Below are 22609 nucleotides of genomic sequence, written 5' to 3'. Positions count from 1 at the left end.
AGTATTCACTTTAAATACTTCAATTACTAAAAACATTTCCACATATTAAAATGCATTCAAAATACCCGAAATACTATTACAAATTACCAAAAAATTAAAAATTAGTACATAATTAAAATCCTAAAAATTGAGATTGAGAGAGTTGTTTGATGTAGTTTGATTTTTTGTGTTGAAATGAGGGTATTTATACATAAAAGTGTGAATTTTGGGGTAAAAATAATGAAAAAATAAATTAAAAGTGGAAAAGAATGGATATATTTTATTGGGAAATGGAAAAATATTTTTTTTATTAAATTTGAATTTTTCAGTTTTTTTTAATTTTAAAAAAATGATAAACCAACAGCATTGTCGTTGGCCAACCAGAGCATGCCACGTCTGTTGCTCGTGCTTTTGCCATTAGCACGGTGGTGCTCTTCAGCAAGAGCACGTCCGTGCTGTCGGCAAGAGCGCAGCGGCGAGCACGGACATGCTCTTGCCGTAGCACCGATGCAATTTAGGGCATCTACAACATAGTACTCCCTCCATCCACCAATAAACTTCCTATTTTGTACTCCCTCCGTTCCATAGTAATGGAGGCGTTTCTTTTCGGCACGGAAATTAAGAAAAATTGTGTTAGGTGAGTTAAGTAAAAGGAGAGTAAAGTGGAAAATGAAAAAGGTAGAGAGATGAAATGAGAAAAAGTAAGAGAGAGTAAAGTAAATATATGGAAAAAATGTGTTGACTTTTACTAAAAATGGAAATGACTCTATTACTATGAAACGTACCAAAATGGTAAAATGACTCTATTACTATGGAACGGATGGAGTATTTGTTTTTTACTATTTTTGGTCATTGGCCATACATTCTACTAACTTTATCTCACTCACATTTTATTATTAAATTACTTTATAGGTTTGTGTTAAAATGACAACCCTCTTAAAGTGACACCTTGACACCACTTATACAACAATATTATAAACGCTACACAACAATCTATAGATTGTTGTATAGCGTGTTGGATATTGTTGGCCAAGAAAAATTGATGTATAGTGTACATAATATTGTTGGCCGTCTTTTTCAGATTTTTATTTTTATTTTTGCTACGTGACAGCTTATTATTCGTCCACGTATATAAATTATTGGCTAGAAATGATTAGTATGATATTATTTTAAAAGGCAGTGACACCCTAACACTTCCCCAACTTTACAATTGTCTGGCAATCTGCAGCGAGGATAGCAATGAAGAAAGAAATAGTAGAAAAATGCAGTATATATTCGCGGTTGAGTTGGTAGAAATCATCGAGCTGAAGTCCACTCCCTCTTTCAAAGTAATGCAATTCTCCACTTGAGTGACACCAATGGCGCTCACACTTCACACCATCTTCACAAGCAATAATCCCACCCAATTCCAATCCCCCCAAACCCATTTCTCCAATTTCCCCAAATTCACATTTCCGCCCCCAAATTCGAGGTCCCATTTCCCCAATCAAAACATCTCCACCCGCCTTTTCGCCGCCGCAAGAATCACCGATTCATTCCAAGAACCCTCACAGCAGCAGCAACCCAACGCCGACGGCCTCGACGCCCTTCTCTCCCTCGTAGAGTTCGTCAGCCTCTCATCCTCCGCAGCTGTTTGCGTTTATGCCGCAGTCAGATGCGGGCTGCAGATGGGCCCCGGTTTGGGGACCAGGGTTTTGGCGTGGCAGTGTGTGGTTCTCGTGACTGGATTGGCTGCCGGGGCGGCGATACGGCGCCGCCAGTGGAGGAGGACTTGCGGCGTTGGGGTCTCCGCAGGGCCGGCTAATTTGCTGGAGAGGGTGGAGAAATTGGAAGAGGATTCGCGCGCCGTCGCCACAATCGTTCAGGCTCTGGCGAGGCGGCTCGAGAAGCTCGGGATTCGCTTCCGGCTCAATCGGAAAGCTCTCAAGGAGCCCATTGCTGAGGTGATTTCTTGTTATTGCTTGGATCATGATGTTGAATTGTTGATAGCATAGTGTATTTGCTCGATTTTCGTTGCAAATTAAAGCACGAATTGAGTGCGAAGAGCAAAAAAACGCACGAAAATTGGTTCGATAAACCAATTTCTGTCGAAACCATACAGAATGACCCACTCCATAACTCAAAATTTTTCAATTGAAGTATTTCTTCCTTGGTAGCATTTGGAAAGTAGACAAATTTGTAGCACTTAGGATGATAAGTCATGTTTTCGACTCTTGACTGAATGAGGCTTTCTAGCTGTTTGTGCATCCATTGTAAGGAGGGCGAAAAAGTTGTCAGATTGATTGGCTACCATCTTAGATAATGTGCTTACGAATAAGTAAATTTGAATGGGTTGGAGTGATTCTTGATAGGTGAATGCTAGTAGATGAAGCTTAGTAACTAGAAAGCTGCATATACTGTTAGAATGCCCTTTTTGTTTGAGTGATATGAAGGTTAGTGCTTAAGATATTAGTTGTATATATAATCTTTGTTGCTTTTACTTGGGCACTCTTGATGCGTTTAGATTGATTGGGAATGGTTGTTCGAGTATGATGTACAATGTGCATTCTTGTCCGACAATATTGACTTCATACCAGTGGTCGATTCTTGATTGATGATTGTGCTGTCAAAAACTTGCCCAAAAGTTCGTTCCTGCATTGGTTCGTTTATGTGTATTTATGAAGGTGCTGCTCTCACTTTTGGAGAGTGTTGTTATTGTGTGTTTGCGTGTTTTCTAAATTGGTTATTAAATCAAATGAAGTTTTTTTTTCGGTTTTGATTCAAAAACTTGTTGCATTTTGTATCAGACAGCATTGTTGGTCCAGAAAAACTCCCAGGCCACCCAAGCATTGGCTGCAGAAAGTGACGTTTTGGAGAAGGAGCTAGGTGAAATCCAGAAGGTTCTACTTTCTATGCAGGTATCTATATTTTTTATTGAATTTTAACCTTAGATATGTTGATCATTAAACTAAAGCCTTATACTACCATTATCATCACCGGCCAAGCAGCAAAATGCAAGAAAAAAGAACTCTTTTTTTTTTGGTCTCCGTTTAGCTCTCATTATCAATGGAAATGATAAAGGCAGAAGAAAATGCTCCCGTCTCCTCTTCGTTCTCTGCAATTTCACTTGGATTGGTTATATTTAATCTTTTAAAAGGGCTACGCTGGTAATTTCTGCACAAAGTACGTGTAACGTTGTTGAAAATCAAAACCCTCCTCGCCCCCTGTTGCAATCTTGGAAGAGAGAGCATCATAAGACTATAATATGCCTTTTGGTTTGCTTTACCACTTCACGGTTGTGTTTGTGCTGTCTTTGCATCGGTCTTGGATACTTTTTAGCCGTGTTGGAATTTCAGCCTAAATTTTCTGAGTACTTTTTTGTATGTAAAGTATGCATTCTAGCATAGATTTCCAATTAATGATAAACTGTTTAATGTAGTAGATGCCTCATCTAATTTCCTTTGCATATTTGGAAGAAATGTAATGATTTGAATAGTTATTCATTTAGATGGTTTACTAATTCATAGATATCTGAATCTTACTCCGATTCTTCGTCTGAGTTTCATGTAGGAGCAGCAGCAAAAACAGCTCGAGCTCATTCTTGCAATTGGGAAAGCCGGGAAATTGTGGGACAGCGCCAAACGCGTAAAAACCCAAGATCCGAAAGCACCCGAGGCTCCAATCAACCAGATCGAAACAATGGTGTGGCAGAAAGAAAGCAACAACGACATCCCGTAGATTCTGACAGAAACACTTGCGACTTCATCCTCAACCTCTTTTTGATGCGGAGAGCTGCAGAGACGACGAGCACCTTGGTTCAGCTGCAGGTGAACCAGGACTCCAGCCGCGTTCGAGTTTGGTGGCTGAGCAGAAATACGTCGCCTTTGCCACCAAATTGTTCCAAAAACATGAGTTATGTTAGTTTTGTTTGTAGATTTTGGAAATCATTTTTGTGGCAATTTTAGCCGTAATAATTGTGACTACGAGATAGAAGTTGTGACTTGAGAGCGAGCACGAATGAGTTTCACTTAGCATTTTTAAGATAACATATTTGTAAGCATTTTCTTGGAAAAATTGAAATTTTGGTAGATCTTTTAAGGGGTGATAATTTTGGACTCTGAATACGAAATTAGCATAAAATTAATAGGTGGTATCAGTGGCGGACGCAGGATTTTTACGATGGGGGTTCCAAACCAATGTTCTTAGTACGGTGTTATTTATTAGCGCCGATGACTAAGCAAACCAATGTAAAGTGATTGTTGATAAATGCAACGTCAACGTAAAAAAAAACCCAACTTCATATGTTGGAAAAGAGAGTTTTTAAAATATACATAAAATAAAACATAAATTATTGAAGAAGAGAAAGATTTAAACTGAATTCTTAATATTAGCAATATAACAATTAAAATGAAAAAGTGATATAAATAGAAAGACAAAATATAAAATAGATAAATTATTGTAAAATGAAAGAAAATATAGTAATTATTCTTATAGTGATAATCGAACTCTCAAATCTTTAATTAAAAAATAAAATTGTTGTAAGAATCAAACTCAAGTCAAATAAGGGCATTTATAGATATAAGAAGAATCAGTAAACAGGAGTGAATAAATTCTTAATCAAAAAGTTCAATGGAAAACAAATAAACTGCCCCAGTTGGGAATCGAACTCTCACCACTCTCTGCTCTAAAGGCTAAGAAAGAAGCATACTGGGTGGTTCCATGGGTCCCCCACAGGTCCGCCACTGGGTGGTATTAAGTCTCATTTGTTTGTTTATTGTGTCGTTTTGGGTTATGTAGTCTATTATCATAAAAATTATATAGACTTTCTATGGCTATCGTATGGGGTTGTTATCATATTGTTATCGTGTTGCTAATTTATTTGTCAGTATTTGTGTTAGAATGAAGTGGGTTGGTTTGTGTGTGAGTTTGGGCTTATCGGGTTGTATGGACATGACAACAAACCGACTTGCATGATTTGTCATGCCAATCCTTTTGGGTATCAATATGTTTAAAAAAAATTTATGATATATTGCAAGGAACGTAGAGACATTGAATTTAGCTAAAAAGTTTTGGGAAATACTAGAAAGTTTCATTCGATTTAGGGAAATATCAAAAAGTTTCAAAAGTTCAAGGAGAAAATGTAGAATATCTCAAATGGGCGTATTTACAAGCAAATTACCTCATTTCACTATAAACGACGTTGTTTTGATTATCGGCGTTTCTGCCATTTTAGCACTTTTCGGTGAAAACATCAGTTTTAATTTGGGGAAAAGTTACACTCTCCGTCCGTGAATAGGAGTCTCGTTTTTCTATTTTAGTCCGTCTGTGAATAAGAGTCCCGATTCACTTTACTATAAATGGCAATAGGGTCTCATATTCTACTAACTCATTCCACTCACATTTCATTTAAAACTATTATATACAAGTGGAACCTATATTCAACTAACATTTTTGCTCTCACTTTTCTTAACATTTCTTAAAATCTGTGCCGCCAAAAAAGGGGACTTTTAATGGTGGACGGAGAAGGTATATTTTAGGAAAAAATCAGAAAAGTCCAAAGTTCATATATTTAAATTCAAAATAAAAATCTTAGATGAATAATAGGAAAAATTGAAAGTTCATATATTTGTAGGCAAATAATCCTTTCATATATATACATAATGTACTACTAGTACAAAGAATGAAGAAAAGCCGTTATTTAAAGAGGATTATAGTGATATCCCACATCATATGATTGTAAATCTCATAATTTAGGTTCAATTAAACAACAAAGCTATACGAATGTAGTTGCAACATTCAAAAGATTTCTATTATTCGCATGTTATGCATAGAGAAATTGAGGGTTATTATATGAAAGTGATAAGACGTTGAGTATTTAAATCTTAAGCATTCTTGAAAAGATATCTAAGAGGTAGAGTAATGACAGGATAACCGAATAAGAGATGACCTGTGTATGTTAGAACTAAGGTAACCCCTCACACCCTAAGTTCAGCGCTCTCTTCAGAGGTATGCCGCCGGTGGTGGTGACGTTTCCAGATCAAGAGAGGTCGGTTTATCTAGGGCAACACGGACGGTAACCCTAGCTTTCCCATTTTTTGCTTTCTTTTATTTTTGTAGTGTTTTTTGTTCTTCTGCTCTTTAATTTGTTCCCTAGTATCCTTCAACTTTGTTTATCAAAGATTGGACATAGGATATTGGTTTTAGTTGAGCAGATTTGTGTTCTCTGATTATGGATCCTTCGTCCTCGACGAGGAAGCATAAATACTTCACCCATCTCTGCAAAGTGGGTGGAGCGCAATACAACTTAGCCTCTCTAGTTGAGCTATTCAAGATCTCCCTTCAATCCACGGAGAATGGTGTCGCCCGGCCCAAGACGGAAGAGGAACTAATGAGTGAAGTTGATGATCAGCTTCAACTAAAGAGTAATTGTGCGTGGTTAGCTGAAACTCAATCAACGAAGCCGGACTCAAGCCTTGCAGCATGCACTCTGATCCCGGTCGAAGGTATATCCACCGACACCTCTTCTATTTCACTAACTCAAAATGATATTCTACCCATTCGGGTAGGGTGGGGTCCGTCGTTGTGTGGAAAATTTGCAGAAAGATTCCCGGGAAGCCTGCGGTTTATAATTTGGTGCAACGTTGGGGGATACCAACTAACGTTGCCTATCACAACAAAGGATGGATTTTGTTCGGTTTCAAGACGTATGCGGATCTGGAAAAAGTTCGAAACAAGGGCCCTTACGCTGTCTTTGGAGTGCCACTTATCCTTGAACCGACACCTGCAAATTTCAATCTCCAGGATAATGTCAAGCTTCAAGTACCGGTCTGGATCCGCATCCTAGACCTACCACTAACGCTATGGCTGAGACCAGTTGTGGAGAAGATCGCTTCTTCCATCGGCATGCCTGTGGCGGTAGACCAAACCACCATCCGAAGACAATCTCTAGACGGACCTCGGGTACAAATCATCCTTGATATGCAGAAGGATCCCAGAGATAGCATCGAGTTGGTTCTACCCGACGGTTCCTCTCTACACCAAAGGATAATATTCGAGCATCTGCCGAAGATATGCCACACGTGCCATGTGTTCGGACACGCAACATTGGGATGTCCCAGCCCAGCAGAAAGAGAAAGACTTAGAATGGAGAACAGAAAGCGCGAGATCTCCAAACCCCGCACCAGTGGGAAAAGTAGGGACCCAAGCCGCGGAAGAGATACAACGGTGTGTGGATCAGCAAATAGCAGACTAATCACCCAGAACAACATGATAGCCACCCATGTCGTATGGAAACCATCAGGAAAGAACTAAACCAATGGTTACAAGGGAGATGTCCCTTCAACAAGTACAGAGCCTCTGTTGGGAAATAGATTCCAGGCCCTTCAAGACACTAACCCGGAGCCGAGCAACAACATGATAGAGAATGCTTCCACGTTGGACGCAGTGCAAAAGGACAAGGGCCCTGCTGCTATTGATGAAAACATGGATGATGTACGAGTGGAAGATTCGGAATGTGAAGGCATAGATGAAATTAACCACATTATAGGCCTAAACGGCCCAGAGATGAATGTTACAGTGAGAGGGGAAACATGATCCGGGGTCGACCCCATTGAATACCCTCTCCTTGCTGATGCCGTAGCTGCTAGCTCTGGAAAAAAGAAGAACAAATCAGGTGGAGTCCAGGGTCAAAAACAGGACCCTATCGATGCCGAGACATGGGGGGGAACTGTTACTGCTACCGAGCCCCAAGGCGAAGTTGTGGCTAAGAGTCTGGATGCGGAGTTGCAGCAGGAGGCTGATATGCCGGTGACCGAACCAGGGGACCACGCAGGGAGCCGAGGGAATGCACCCAGCCCGCCTAGTGTTCGGCACCGGTCGAAAAGTCGAGGCCGGAGGAGGGAGGAAGCAAGTGGATCCACAGTCAAGAAAAAGATTGGGAAAAACAAGCGAAACCTTTCTTGTAACAACCGCCCGCTGAGTGTGTCCGACTTCATCCCGCCTCCTTAATGATCATCACAACCTGGAATGTCAGGGGAATGCAGCCACCGGAACGCCAACCAGTTGTTGCAGAGCAGATTAGGAGGAATCGTGTGGATGTCATGGGTCTTGTTGAGACAAAGATGCAAAGGCCCAACGTGGAAGCTTTCATGGCCAGGTATTTTCCTTCTTGGAAGTTCACTTTTGTTCTTGCGGATAGAAATGGAACTTGCAGGTTATTACTACTTTGGAATCCTCAAACGACGGTTCTAGATGTAAACACACTGGAGCAACAGGCCATTCATACCCGAATCAGGTGTGTTCGCTCTAGAAACTCTTTTCTTTTTTCTCTTGTTTATAGTTTACACTCACCCGAAACACGACAATCCCTTTGGGACTCGATAGTAGATTTTGCTTTGCAGGGATTGCCATATCTGGTGAGTGGGGACTTTAATGCAGTGATACACGTAGATGAGCGACGTGGAATTCAGAAACCAGAAAACCGCAAGATGGATGGGCCGATACAAGCCTGTGCCATTTTGGGTTTGCAAGATGTGGCCTCTACGGGCTGCGCCTTCACGTGGAAGAATGGTCATGTCTTTAGCAAGATTGACCGCGCTATGGTGAACCAGGAGTGGCTTGACGCGGGATACATTGCGAACACAAAGTTCCTTCCGTCAGGCTTCCAGACGGACCATTCTCCTGTTGTAACAAAAATCTATGCGGATATCCGGGCTTCACCAAAACCCTTCAAGTTCTTCAATTATTGGATGGATCATGATGAATTTGAGAGGACCCTTAAGGAGAATTGGAGGATCCAAGTTGTTGGCTCTAGACAATTTGCCCTTTTTCAAAGGGGTAAGGCGTTTAAACATGTTCTAAAGGCCTTCAATTTTCGGGAGTTCAGCAACATCTCAAGTAGAGCACAAGAGGCTACTAAACAGCTTGAAGATCTTCAAATCCGAGCTGACACAGAGACGACAAATTTGGTGCTCCAAGACCAGATTAAGATTCTCAAGAAGAAGGTCGAATTCTTAGTCATCTCGGAGAAAAGCTTCTTCAGCCAAAAGGCGGGCCTAAAGCATCGACTCTTATGTGACCGAAACACAGCCTTCTTCCATGCCATGGTCCGCACAAACAACACTAGAAACACAATCTCGTTTTTGTGTAAACCGGATGGATCGCTTATGGAGGACCAAGCCGAGATTGCCGGTAGTTTTGTGCACTTTTACAAGGGCCTCTTTGGAGTCCCTAAGCACGCATCCCCACTGTTGCCGGATGTAATCCGAAACGGCTATGTGCTTGATGAAGAAGAGTCAAACAGACTAATCTTGCCGATCACTAATGAGGAAATCAAGAGTGTTCTTTTTGCTATCAAGGATGATAAGGCGCCTGGGTCGGATGGCTACTCCTCTGCCTTCTTCAAAAAGAATTGGGCAACGCTAGGTTTGGATATCATTGAGGCTGTCTCGGAATTCTTCGAATCTGGACACCTACTAAAGAGCTTCAACACCACGGCGATAGCCCTCATCCCGAAGACGGTAAGTAACCCTCAGGTAAGTGATTTCCGTCCTATTGCCTGTTGTAATGTGTTTTATAAAATCATAACCAAAATCCTTTCGAGGAGAATGGAAACCTTGCTGCCTAAGCTTGTGAATCAGGCACAATCTGCTTTTGTCCCGGGACGCAACATCATAGATAACATCCACCTAGTCACGGAACTTATGAGGAGATATGATAGAGCTAGGACTGTCCCGCGATGCATAGTGAAGATCGACTTAAGGAAGGCCTACGACACCATCTGCTGGGACTTCCTAGAGGATGTCCTTCTAGGCCCAAATTTCCACCCCATTTTTGTGGAACGGGTCATGGAATGTGTGACTTCACCAACCTATTCGATAATGATCAATGGCAGTCCGCATGGGTTTATTCCAGGTAAACGGGGGCTAAGGCAAGGTGACCCTATGTCCCCGTCTCTCTTTATTCTCTGCATGGAATACTTTTCCCGCTTACTTTCCTTTCGCACTCAAGGGGGGTGGGGTTTAACTTCCACCCGGGCTGTGCTAGGCTTCGCATTACTCACCTCGCTTTTGCAAATGACCTTATGCTTTTTGGAAGAGGGGATAACTACTCAATGCAGGTGTTGGCCGACTCACCTGGGGAGTTCTCGGCGTGCTCGGGGCTTGAGGTCAACCAGGGCAAATCTAATCTTTTCCTTGCAGGGACGATGATGGAAGCAACTAAGGCACATATCATCAACATCTTTGGCTACACGGTCGTGCATCTTCCAGTCAAATACCTTGGTATCCCACTGGCGTCGCGAATGCTCAAAACGGCGGATTATTCCAGCCTAATTGAGAAGATGTCGTCCACAGTGAAAAAGTGGAATGGTAAGTCCCTCACTTATGCGGGTAGGTTGGAACTAATCAAATCTTGCTTGCAGGGGGTCGAGTCTTACTGGCTCCAAGCGTTCCCGATTCTTGATAACGTTACATCACGGATTGTCACGATCGCACGACAATTCTTGTGGGGATCCAAGCATGCGAAGGTCGCTTGGAAAGACATCTGCTTACCTAAGAATGAGGGTGGCCTGGGAATCAGAGATCTTAGTACTTGGAATACAACCCTCCATGCGAAAATCTTATGGAACATCCATGCCAAGGCGAATACTCTATGGATCAAATGGATCCATAGTGAAATAATCAAGGATGCGGATTTCTGGGATTGGCAACCGAGAATTAAAGAAGACTCAACCCTTATCAAACATGTCTTTTCCATTAGAGATTCTATGATCGCGAGGAGCTCAAGAGAAGAGGTGCAATCCCTCTTGAATCAATGGGGTGCCACGGCAGACACCAAGGCCGCTTATGAGTGGTTCCGGCCGAAGGAGGAACAACATTTCTGGGAAAAATATATCTGGCATGATAGCATACCGCCTAAATACTCGTTCATTGGATGGCTTGCCTTGCGCGGCAGGCTGACAACCCGAGACCGAATCACTTGGGAAGATGTTGACGCTACATGTGGTCTTTGCTCCAGGGAAGATGAAAGTGCAAACCACTTGTTCTTTAAATGCCGAGAAAGCTGGAAAGTGTGGGACAATATTCGGGAATGGATTGGACTTAGGAGACGCCCCACTACTATCAAGAGCGCAATCAAATGGCTTATGAGGGACAGACGGCCATCACGGATAGTGCACATGGCCGGGAGAATTGCGCTTGCGGCCACTATTTACATCATTTGGCTTGCATGTAATGCCACAATCATAGGAAAGAGGTTTGATAGCGTCCGAGTTTTATTCCAGATCAAGAAAGCGGTTTATAGCATCCTCTATGCTAAATTCCCTCACGATCAAGTTATCCAACATGTTCCTGATCTTACTTGACTTGTCGTCCAGCCGTTGCCAAGATGTCACCTGCCCTCTAGGGTATTTTGATTTGATCCACATGGTACTATCACGGGTACTCTTTTTTCCTTATCGAGGTCTTTTTTCCCATTAGGGGTTGTTGGCCCCGAAAGGTTTTAACGAGGCCCACTGCTTTAGATAGTACCATGGTTGATTCTTTGTAGTTTGGATCAAGGGCCTTGCCCGTTTGTTTTCTTTGTTGGGTTTCCCGAGGCTTGTTCGGGGCCCTTTCTCACTTGGGTATGCCCAAGGTGTGTTTCTGTACATACTTAGTTTTGAAATACAATTGATTTAATTATCCAAAAAAAAAAGAAGTGACGACAAGTTCAATGCAAGAATACTTATGAATCCAAAATAGTGTTCCATGGCCAAAAGAAACATAAATGTTAGGGTGTGGACGGGCGTGGGCCGACTAGTCGGCGTGGAGGGTGGGGTCGTAGCGCTGCCTGCGGCGCCGGAAATCAATTTTATTTTAAATTTTTTTCTATAAATATACCCCTTCATCTCATTATTTTCACACTATTCCAATCTCCACTCTTCTAAATTTTTCTCTATTTCACTTTCAAAAAATGGATAGCGACGAGGAGTATCAACAATTGATTGATGGGGCGTTTAATGCACTGGTTGAAGAGGTGCAACGGGAAGCTGAGGAGGAAGCGGAGCAGGAGGCAATACTTGATTCAACGGTTCACTAATATGCGGAGGGAAATAGCTCATACGGCACTCCAGACCGATTTGGTTGAAGAGATTTGGGCACGTAGGGGAGGGGGCAGATCGTGATACGCGCTCGCGGTGTTGTTTGTGTGCATGTCGATAATTTTCGTTGTATAATTTTCCCATATCTATAATGCAATGACGATTTAGTTTTAATTTATTTTTTTAAAATATGTGTTTTTTTCTAATTATTATAGTCTAATAATTTTTATTTTAATTAAATTAAAATATACCAATGATAAAATAATGTGATTTGGGGTGCACAAGTTTTTCTAATGCATGTGGACAAAAAATTGTGGCCTTACCTTGGAGTTTGCCAAACTATTATGGACACTCTTAGCACTATTCTAAGCTGATTTTAGTGAGTAGTGACTAATGGAAGATTCAAAGACCCAAGATACTATTTAAATAACTCCAATATAATTTCTCTAGAATTGAAAAAATTGATTTAAGCTTATAAAACTCTAATCAATATAGGGATTATTGGAAACGCCATAGGCTTTGGGAATTTTCGGAAAATGATTACTATTTCTAAAAATATGAAAAAGGAGCGAATAAAAAAGGAAGGAGAGCTGAGGTGGTTGAGAGTGGTGTAGAGTGTAAAAATGGAAGGGTTAGAGAAGCTGGAACAACTTCAGTCGAATATTCATTTGCTTCATTCTGTTGGAGTTTCCGATCCCAATCCCGACGCTGAACGCTTCCTCGCCGATTTCACCTCTTTTCTCGTAATCCAATTCCACAATTTCATTTGCAGTCTACAGATGCTATTCAATTTCTTAATTTTGTCTTTTCAATTGCTTACAGCATGTTTCGATTTCGATTTTTCTCGTAATTGTTTCCATCTGTCATTTGATTTCCTATTGCGCTGAAGATGCAACAAAGTGGTCAGCTTGAGCTCTCATTGAAGTGCCAATTGATTTCTAATCACATTTCAAAGGTTTGTACATTGTTTATTCACTGTGCTTTCTGTTTTTTTTTTAAACTCTATTATGCTAGAAATGCATCTCGTCTCTCTCTCCAGATAACGGATTTACTCGTCCCTGATGCAATGCAACGCTATGAAAAAGGTACTTGTAGAACATCTGTTGCTGTCTAATATGTGATGCTGAGGTTTGATTATGTAATATGTATTAGAACATATGTTACTCTCTTATGCCTTATTGGCTGATTGGATTAATATATATCAGGATTAGTATAATATTTGATGCTGAGGTTTGCTTTTGTAATATGTATCAGAACATAAATTCTACAGTATAAATAGTTATTCTGAGCCTGAGGTTTTGCAGATCTTCATTGTGATGATGATAAAAGAAATATGGATCCTGTGCCGAGCCTCCCTTATGGTGTTCCTGTAATTGGGGTAGATGCAATGATACGTTCTAATTCAACTCTTGAGGATTTTGTAAGAATTCTTCTGCTTCACTGAAATTATTATGGAAGCCAGTTTTTTATATCAAGCTGTTTAATTTCGGCCAGGCACTTAAAAGCTGACATTGCACAAGATTTCTGTTTCAACTTTTATATGAATCTTATCATCAGTAATGCCAATATATTTCTGATTGAAATCTACAGTGCCGATCATATTTTGTGTTTCACAAAATGGACGCAAACCAGCCACAATCTATTTTCAAGAATCTACCTATGCTTTCGTTCACAGAAAGTTATATTTATCAGGTAAGTGTTGAATATTATAACTTTTGTAGTTTTAAATCTGTGAAAAGTAAATAGTTTCATAATGCTTTTACATGTACTATTTCATTACTAGTTATTATTCAACTCGTTCTTTTTATTAAAATGCATGCTTGGGCTTAGATGAATAATTTAACTATGCAAATCTTAATTCTAATTCATCCCTTTGTTCCTATTTCACTTGTTTCTTGTCTAGTTGGACGACTTAAATGAGAAACTCGTACAGATCCCAATGGGTGAAGATCCAACTCCTACAGGCTTTGAGGTGATAGAATAGAAATCCTTACCAAGATTAATCACTTCAAAATTAATATCTATTTGACTGTTTTAATTTTGGACTGAAGTTCAGGACGATGAGCCAAACCCATGTGCAAAATCTGGACATGCGTTCAAAAGGAATCCATTTCAACCACTCTTTAGTGTACTAGAACGCCATGGGCTTCTGACAGAAAGGTTCAGCATTTCCGTTGGCACTCAAATTCATGAAATATTCAGTTCTCCTTCTCTATTACAGGAAATGTGACTGTTGAGAAAGTCGTTGAAATATTACTTTTATTTGCAATATACATAAGGATTCAAGAAGAGTTGAGATATGGTGAAGAATATTGGCATCTGGAAAGAAAACTTTGCTGTGCAGTGGCGAGAAACAAGGAGGTATACTGATCCTATCATTGAGAATTCGAATGGTTTCTTACGTAATGCACTTGAAGCACTAATGATTCTTATGACCGTCACTCACCATGCTTTTGTTTCTTATTGGAGAAAATTGTGGTCCAGCTCACTATTAGTATTTAACAAGTTGAGAAAACAATAATGGCTTATCTTTCGTTTATCAATATGAGATCATTGCCTTACATTGGTTTTTCTGATATGCGGCACTTACAGATATCAATTGAGGATGTGACGAGGGCCATTCATCTGAAATCCTTCGATTATCGGGTGCTGAACCTTCTGTTATATCAACTAAGAGGAGAAAAGGTATCCCCTTAGATGCCATCACTCATTTCTTTGGTATATTTTGTTATCATTTTTTTGTAGGAATGTCTTTTCAATTGGCTTTTAATATAAACTCCATATTAATCACATGGCTCACATTTTGATTTTTGGTCATCCATCATGAATCAAAGTGAAGCAAAGCAAGCTATATGAGCCTAGACATCTGTTACCAGATTGTTAAGGAGCTATCGAACAATCATACTCTTTGCTGTGTATTTATCACTGAGTGATTCTTTATTTGTCCGATGTATTGAAGAAATACGTTCTCTCTGATTAGAAAGAAAATGAGTTCTCTAGGTGTGCTATAGTTCAGTGACATAATTTCTTCAAAGCTGTTTTGAAGGTAAACGAACTGCATATGGAATTTCTCTCAATCTCAGAGTTGCTTGTTGAAATAGCTGATGATCTGTAAGTGAAATCTCTTTGTAAATGCTTATGTTTTGTCCGTCTCTCGGTGGGAGAAATGGCCTGTTCCATATATTGATTAATGAAAGTTTTTCCATTTCTTGTGCATGTTGGAACAATAAAACCTCATCATGAGTTAACCAAATGTTGCAACAGGTTTGATTATGAGGTCAGTCTCTTTTAGCTGTTATTTACTTTTGCTAGGTGGTTATGTGTTTGGAAATAAGTTTCTACAAATTGTATTCCCCTACTAGTTATATTATCATTTAATTTTTTTTGTATTTGGTAGGACGACGTTGCAGAGAATAGTTTCAACATTTTGCGCATGTTTGTAAACTGTTACGGGGCTTCTGCAGCGCCAATCATGCTGGTTAGTCGATATTGACATTTCTTCGACTGAGAGCCTTTTTTACTAAGTTTCACTTGCGCTCCCCCATCCCCCCCACAAAAAAGGAAGAGAGAGGAAAATCAACATAATGTTATGTTGATTTCCCTGTTTTTATGTGCTGGTGCAGGCAAAATTCATATCTGTAGCAGAAGAAAAGTATGATCGCTTATTTAAAGCATTAGATGAAGAACTGTCAGTGAAGTACCGTGAAAGATGTGAAGAAGCTACAAGAGAAGGTTAGGTCCAGAGATACATATACACTCTCCATCCCACAAAATAGTGCACACCTTGGTCAACACAAGTTTAAATGAAAGTTAGTATAAAGGAAAGTTGTCCAAAAAATTGAAAGTGAAGAAGTGTGCATTATTTTGTGTGACATTTCAAAATGACAGTGTGCATTATTTTCTGGGATATATACAAAAGATGTATTGTTAATTGAAATTGTTCAGGTGGGAAGACATGTGGCCCTTCTCTTGGAACATGGCACATTCCACCAGTTATTGGAAATGAAGCAGAATACCGGAGACGGGTGGTTTCATCTAAAGCTCCATAAATGGTGGATTCGATTTTCCTAAATGGTGGCACAACAGGTTTCTTTCATCTCTCTGGATTCGAAGTTCGTTAGCCACAGCAGACAGACATTTATCTTTGCTAGTGATGTTGTGGAAGACGAAGATAATGTTGAGAGATTAAGACGAAGATAGTTCGAATATGTTGGATTTCACATATTTTTGGTGTCAAAATATATTGGCTTTCAGATTCTGTTTGAAAAAGAATTTGGAAGCATGGTTTTGCCAAATTTTGGTATATGCTTATTTGTTCTTATTAGTTGTTCATTACAAATATTAGTGTAGTGTAATATATTAGTATTATTATATGCATTGAATTTGCCTATAATACCATTTTGAGCAAGTCAATCATATATATACACCATTTTGCAAATGATTCATGCTGTAGGCATTAGAAACTTGCAATTACCATCCATTCATACACAACCCAAATTCATTACACATTTATAACCTCACTTGTATTATCACAACCACACACACACACAACAAACACCTCCATCACATTCACATACACACCTCACTCAAGGCGACTGTGGCCAATCGTAGCCAGCATCCACCGCGTGCACGTCGTCGTAGAACCACATCTCGACATCGTCCATCAGGTTCTCATCCCCCCACAGGTCATCAAGCATGTCACCATACTCCTCGTCATCGTCATCAATGTCGTCATCGCCGGCCACAAAGTCCCACGCCAGGTACCCGGACGAGCCCGAGTAGTCCGAGCAGTTGTCCCATCCGTTCATGTCGTAGCAGTCTACCACGAGGGGCCCAACCACCTTCAACTTGGGGAACATCTTCACAAACTTCTCGTCCAGCTTCACGTTCCAGCATCCGCGCACGTCCAGCAGCTCGAGGTGCTTGCAGTTGCTGAGAATTTCGACGATACTGGCTGTGTCCACGAGCAAGTATGCAATCTCGAGATTCTTGAGCTTGGGCATCGTGGAAGCAATAGCCAGGGCCTCATCGTCTTGGGAGAGCTTCTCGATCACCTCCAATGGGTGCATTATCCGCCTCAAGCTGCTCAGAGACTTGCAGTTCTTCCCTAATGCCTCAAGACCTTCAGCTCCAACACTAATGCAGTAGCTCAAATCCACAAATGTGAGACCACACATCATTGCAGCAGCCTTCCCCACTACTGCGTCGTGTATTTCGCTTCTCGGCAGTCTCAAACTCCGCAGAGATTGACCACTAGGAACCAAAATCGCACGAATTAAGCAATGAAGAGTCGAAAAACTAAACGAAATACACTTAAAACACTCACTGATCTGCTATGAACAAGAGGGTTTTGTCCAAGGAGAGGCCAGAGACGGTGAGCTTTCGGAGAGAGCCACAGCTTCTTGCTATCAGCAATCGGAGCATTCCATCCACGACCTCCGGCTTCCTGTTTCGACTCCATTCCTCAATGTCGATCTCTTGCCAACAGTAAGGCCCCGTGGCTGCTCGTCCCCACGATTTGCAAACTCTTGGAACAACGGTTAGAACCTCATATAGTGAAAGATTCTTGAATATTAGGCCTAATGCATCAGGTAGTAATTCATCCCATTTTCTTGAATCCTCACCTTCCTCCATCTATATATAGATTCTTTTCCTGTGATTTGGGGGATAAAATATAAGGTAGGTTGTACAAAACAACTAATACTACAGAATCAAGACCCCATTTTTTTTTTGAATTTGGTCTCCATTTTGTCTTGGGTTTTAGAATCAAGACACCATTTTTGTATTGTGTTTTAAAATCAAGCTATAAGCTGGTTGTGAATTACAGGACTTGGAAGTTTCCTTCAACCAAGAAACCCAACTCAAATAAGGTGTAAAGTAGTTATCTTTGGATCCAATTCAAGACTCGGAAGCCTAAATTTCTTTCACCCTTCAAGAATCAAATCAATTCAATCTGGACTACTCTCCCCCACACTCAATTTCATAAAATTAAGCATCAAAAATTCATATTTGGGTAATCCCTCCCCCCATAAACAAAGAAAAATGTAAAGAAACAAACTTTTTACTTCATGGCAAAATCCCAACACAAAAAAGCACCAGAATGTAATAGCCCACATCTTCATACATCTAAAAATTCCCAAGAAAAAGCATGTAGAAAGAAAAATAGACAGCTAGAATCCACAAACCATGGCAACCTTATCACACAAAAAAATAGAAGCAAAGATGTAATACCAAGAAGACCACCCAAAATTTGGGGGAGAGAGAGAAATGTTGGTCATGAGAAGAGAAGAAACTTGTAAGAGCAAAAAAAGAAGGCGACAGATGGAAATGCAGTGATAAAAATGTGATCTTTACACTTTAGAGAGTGTCTCATCTCCCAAAAGAAAAAGAAAAAGAGGAAAGGAAAAAGAGGAGAGGGAAAAGGAGGTGCAAAAAATTACCAAAGCTTTTTGTAGTAGTCTTGGATCTGTAAACACACAGCGGCTATCCGCCTGAAATGAAGGGACCTAAAGCAATAAGCTTGCTGAGACAGAGAGAGAAAGTGAGTGTGTACAACAAGAAGAGAACCAAAAGCAATATCGTACTCTTGTATCTTTGTGTTGTGTATTTATTCATCTAAATATACATCAAGATTCTTCCATTTTTCTTAACAAAAGTGTTCAGTCAAATAGGAGTACTATTTTCGAGCTGCGGCAACTTTTGTTCATATATAATCTTCTTCAAATAATTTTAGTATTACTTTTCTTGATTATAAATTTAGTCTCTTTGTTTTAATTATTTTTCTCATAAAAAAAATAGGTTAGAATGTACCAAAAAAAAAAATACGTTTTAACCTAAATTGTGACAAATGATGTACTATTAAAATTTGTGTAATCCCTAAAATTGTGACAAGAAAGGAGGAGTACTATTCTTTAGGTATATCCATTCAACCAATTCTTAATGCTCGATTTTAAATAATTATTTAATGAATATAAGCCACGAAAATCTTGAAATTTGAGATGTGACTTGCATAACAAGATTGGACGCTGAAACCCAATTCAATTGATTCGACTAATAAATATTCACTCTTGTTCTAGAAAATATAAACTATTTCATTTGAGTTTATTTCCAGAAAATATGATTTTTTTTTTATTTTAGAAACTTAATTTTATTGCTAATAAATTAACACGGACTCTACTCTCTAAATTACTCCCCTGTCCTATAAAAATAGCTAAATAGGTTATCTGAGATGGACACGAGTTTTAATGTGCAATTGGTAAAGTAAGACATATGAGAAAAAATAGTAAAAATTGTATAATAGATGGCGAGATCCATAAATGATCAAGTAAAAATAAAAGAGAAAAAAGTTGTCATTAATAAGATATGGAATATTTTTATAGAATAAACGAAAAAGAAAATATGATCTATTTCTTTAGGACGGAAGGAGTAAATTAGAAATTAAAATAATTTTATGTATGCTTGTAAATTTCAAAAATATAAACTTTAGAAGATTCTAAGTTGAAAAAAACAGACATAAAAAGTAGGCCCATTGGGAAAATAATGTAGCCCAGCAGATCAAAAGTCACCACCACGACTCACATTTCACATCATTAGTGAAAATTTGACAACTTTTTTACCCTCACTTTTTAAATGCAAATAGTGACACTTGAAAGAAATAAATTTTCAAATGAACAATAATTATTGAATGAATCAAGTATTATATTTAGCTACACTTTCATACTATATAGTGAAATAGTATGTCATAAGTACTTTTTTTATCTTAGTTTATGGCTGAGCAACGCTCTCAAACGTGCTTCAACTAGTAATTTGTACCCATCAGTTAAATTTAAATTACTATTTAATTACTTTTAGATATAATAAAATATTAAAGACGATATAGTTACATCATATATTATATTGTAAAACAGATATACTCCTACAATAATAATTTCTCCTGAAAATGAGAGTGTGAAAATAATTTGTATCCGAGTGTTTTATACTGCGTTTCATTGTGTAATAAGCAATTGTCCTAAAAATGGGAGACTGAAAATATTCCCTCCGTCTCCGATTAACAGTCACACTTTGACCGGGCACGAGTTTTAGAAATGTAAATAAAAGTTGTTGAAAAAGTTAGTGGAATGTGAGACCCATTTTTATATATTGATTTTATAATAAAATGTGAGTGAATTGAGTTAGTGGAATGTAGACCTACTTACTATTTATGATAAAAATGAAGCGTGACTTTTAGTTGGGGACGAACTGAAATGGAAAAGTGTAACTTTTAATCAGGGACGGAGAGACTAATAAATTAGGTCGAAGAGTTTGGTGAAAATAATAATTGTCACCCAGGGTGAGTCTGAATTTTGTACCCAATATCATTTGAATTTTCTGGTGAAAGTTCAAAAGATAAGACTCACGTTCTCTAAAAAAAATAGGTAAAAGAACATTGTTTGAGTCGATGAGAGTACTCAATATCCATTTATCAATGAACTACCTCCATTTCACTTTAGAATACATAGTTAAGGTGTTTGTTATGAACGCGAAATTTAGAAAATGAGTGTTTAATAATTAAGTGAAAATTAAATAAATAAAAAATAAAGCATAAAATCATAAATTAAATAAGTAAAATGAGAGAAAAATAGCATAAAATAAACAAGATTAAATTATCATAAAGGAAAATAACAGTGGGATAACAAAAGGACTCAACTAAATTAAGAGAAATAATTAGTATATTTGCAAATAAATACTCCATCTGTTCGCGAATAAACATATTGTAATACATTTTTCTATTTGGAATGTCTATAAATAAGAATTACATTCATTGATTACACTTTAGTAATTAGCCTTAGAGCATCCACAATAGCGGCTAGCCCACCGGCTAGCCGAGCCGGTCGGCTAGCCGAACTATTGGAATCGGCCAGCGCAAAATCGGCGAAGAAATCGGCGTGGGCTAGCCGATTTGAGGGCGTTGGCCGATGCGATGACCGCCATTGTGGCATGCCGATCGTCCAGCGCTATTTTTTTATTTTTTTTTATTTTTGAAAAACTATATAAATGCGATTTTAGTTTCATTTTATCCGGTTGCATTTTTTTTAAATAGGCACACAGACAACGGGTTAGGCCCGTTCGGCTAGCGGCAAACTATAACGGATTCAAGGCATACTAACATTTTTTAATGTATTTTTTTAATATTAGTGAGGAGTAGAGTGGGGCGGTGGCTCGTGTTTGGAAGTCCGGATTTTTTTTATTATGTAATTTTTTTTATTTTTAGTTAATGTACTTTTTTAATTAAATAAAATTAACGAATTTTTCCCGTATATGTGTCGTAAATTTAATTTCGTAATTTAATCGTAAATTTTATTCCGTAAATGTAGTTGTTTTTGAATTATTTTTACTGCGGCTGGCTTAGAGCATCTCCAATGGTCGGCTAGCGACCGGCTAGCCGATTCGTCGCGCTGGCCGATCCATTGGAGTCGGCGAGAGTGAAATCGGCGAGCGCTTCGGCGTGGGCTGGCCGATCGGCTAGCCGCCATTGTGGCGGCCTGATCGGCCAGCGCCGATTTTTTTTTTTTTTTAATTTTAAAAAAACCTATGTAAACGCGATTTTCGTTTCATTTTCATTTGCACCACTTGTTTTAACGAGTTTTTTTCTCTCTCTCTAACTTTCTGTACAAGAGCATCATCGAGCGATGGATCACAACAACGAGTCCAGTCCAGCGACGAGTGGATCTCAGACTCCCACGGTACCTGTGGGATCTGGAAGGGGGCAGATGGGCCCGGGGTTTAACATCCCTTGGAATCAGATGATGGGGATGATGGCTGGTGCGCCGGGGGGGGGGGGGGGGGTATGCCGTGGGGGATGCCGGGCGGCGGGCAGTCAGCGCCCGGGTGGGGGGGTATGCCCCAGATGCAGCAGCAGATGATGCTGCAGCAGATGATGGGGATGATGTGGCAGGGCGGGATGCAGGGGGGGTGCAGGGGTCACCGGGAGGGGACACGGTATATCGGCCCTCGCTTGATTTTTTGACGGCTTCGTCTCACACGTCGACCCCAGTGGAGACGCAGTTCACTGGCGATGACCTTCTGTCATTGCATGATATGGGGATTGATCTCGAGGATCCGGATACTCCCGTTCCAGCGAGGCGGGCCGCGCCGAAGAAGAAGACGAGGGGGAAGGCCAAGGCGGTCGGCGAGTCATCGCAGCCCGCTGTTGACGACACCCCTGGCCGGAGGAAGTGGACGGAGGATGAGTACGCCGGGGTGGCCAGGGGGTGGTTGGAGGTGTGCGACGATCCGCTGGTTGCGAACAACCAGCGGATCGTCAACATGTGGGCGAAGAACAGAGCTGCCTATAGGAGGCACTGCCCGCACGGGAAGGACTTCAGCCCGGAGGAGGTCCGGAAGGGGTTGGAGCGCACCAGGGCTGCGGTGGGCCGTTTTGCGAATTTGTACGCCAACGCCCTCCGTCAGCTCAGTAGTGGGCAGAATGAGGACGACGCCCGGAGGATCGCCGCGAGTCAGTTCCCCTTGGCGGGGAAGTATAAGGAGTTCACCTTCTGGGAGTACTTCTTGTTGCTGAAGGACTCCGAGAAG

The 22609-nt window shown here is 40.1% G+C and overlaps 3 protein-coding genes across 6 annotated transcripts; 2 read left to right on the top strand and 1 right to left on the bottom strand.

Annotated features, from left to right (window-relative positions):
* Positions 1-1193: 1193 nt before the first annotated feature.
* On the top strand, positions 1194-4087 carry LOC125211294 (uncharacterized). Its single transcript, XM_048111025.2, has 3 exons — positions 1194-1922; positions 2766-2876; positions 3529-4087. Exons 1-3 carry the CDS (start codon positions 1338-1340, stop codon positions 3694-3696), a joined length of 864 nt encoding a protein of 287 aa, XP_047966982.1. The 5' UTR covers positions 1194-1337; the 3' UTR covers positions 3697-4087.
* An 8530-nt stretch (positions 4088-12617) lies between these two features.
* On the top strand, positions 12618-16453 carry LOC125214139 (ATP synthase subunit B). 3 transcript variants are annotated; one of them, XM_048115037.2, is made up of 14 exons: positions 12618-12780; positions 12927-12992; positions 13077-13122; positions 13342-13457; positions 13628-13729; positions 13941-14009; positions 14094-14197; positions 14317-14398; positions 14630-14722; positions 15084-15148; positions 15302-15314; positions 15435-15515; positions 15661-15769; positions 15983-16453. In XM_048115037.2, the coding sequence occupies exons 1-14, from the start codon at positions 12661-12663 to the stop codon at positions 16084-16086; spliced, it is 1170 nt and encodes a 389-aa protein (XP_047970994.1). In that variant the 5' UTR covers positions 12618-12660; the 3' UTR covers positions 16087-16453. The 3 variants fall into 3 exon arrangements, with proteins under 3 accessions (XP_047970994.1, XP_047970995.1, XP_088924795.1); XM_048115038.2 differs by having other exon boundaries at positions 12663-12780; positions 12860-12992; XM_089068669.1 differs by lacking the exon at positions 12618-12780 and having other exon boundaries at positions 12885-12992; positions 13052-13122.
* Positions 16454-16493: 40 nt separating this feature from the next.
* On the bottom strand, positions 16494-18632 carry LOC125214140 (F-box protein FBW2-like). Of its 2 annotated transcripts, none has more exons than XM_048115039.2 (3): positions 18478-18632; positions 17364-17690; positions 16494-17290 (listed from the first exon to the last, which is right to left on the bottom strand). In XM_048115039.2, the coding sequence occupies exons 2-3, from the start codon at positions 17669-17671 to the stop codon at positions 16624-16626; spliced, it is 975 nt and encodes a 324-aa protein (XP_047970996.1). In that variant the 5' UTR covers positions 17672-17690; positions 18478-18632; the 3' UTR covers positions 16494-16623. The 2 variants fall into 2 exon arrangements, with proteins under 2 accessions (XP_047970996.1, XP_047970998.1); XM_048115041.2 differs by lacking the exon at positions 18478-18632 and adding an exon at positions 18269-18463.
* Positions 18633-22609: the final 3977 nt, after the last annotated feature.

Source organism: Salvia hispanica, chromosome 3 (genome assembly GCF_029641045.1).
Source record: "Salvia hispanica isolate PSC_SH4W2 chromosome 3, Shi_PSC_v1, whole genome shotgun sequence".
Lineage (NCBI taxonomy): Eukaryota > Viridiplantae > Streptophyta > Magnoliopsida > Lamiales > Lamiaceae > Salvia > Salvia hispanica.
This window is presented reverse-complemented; position numbering and strand designations above follow the sequence as displayed.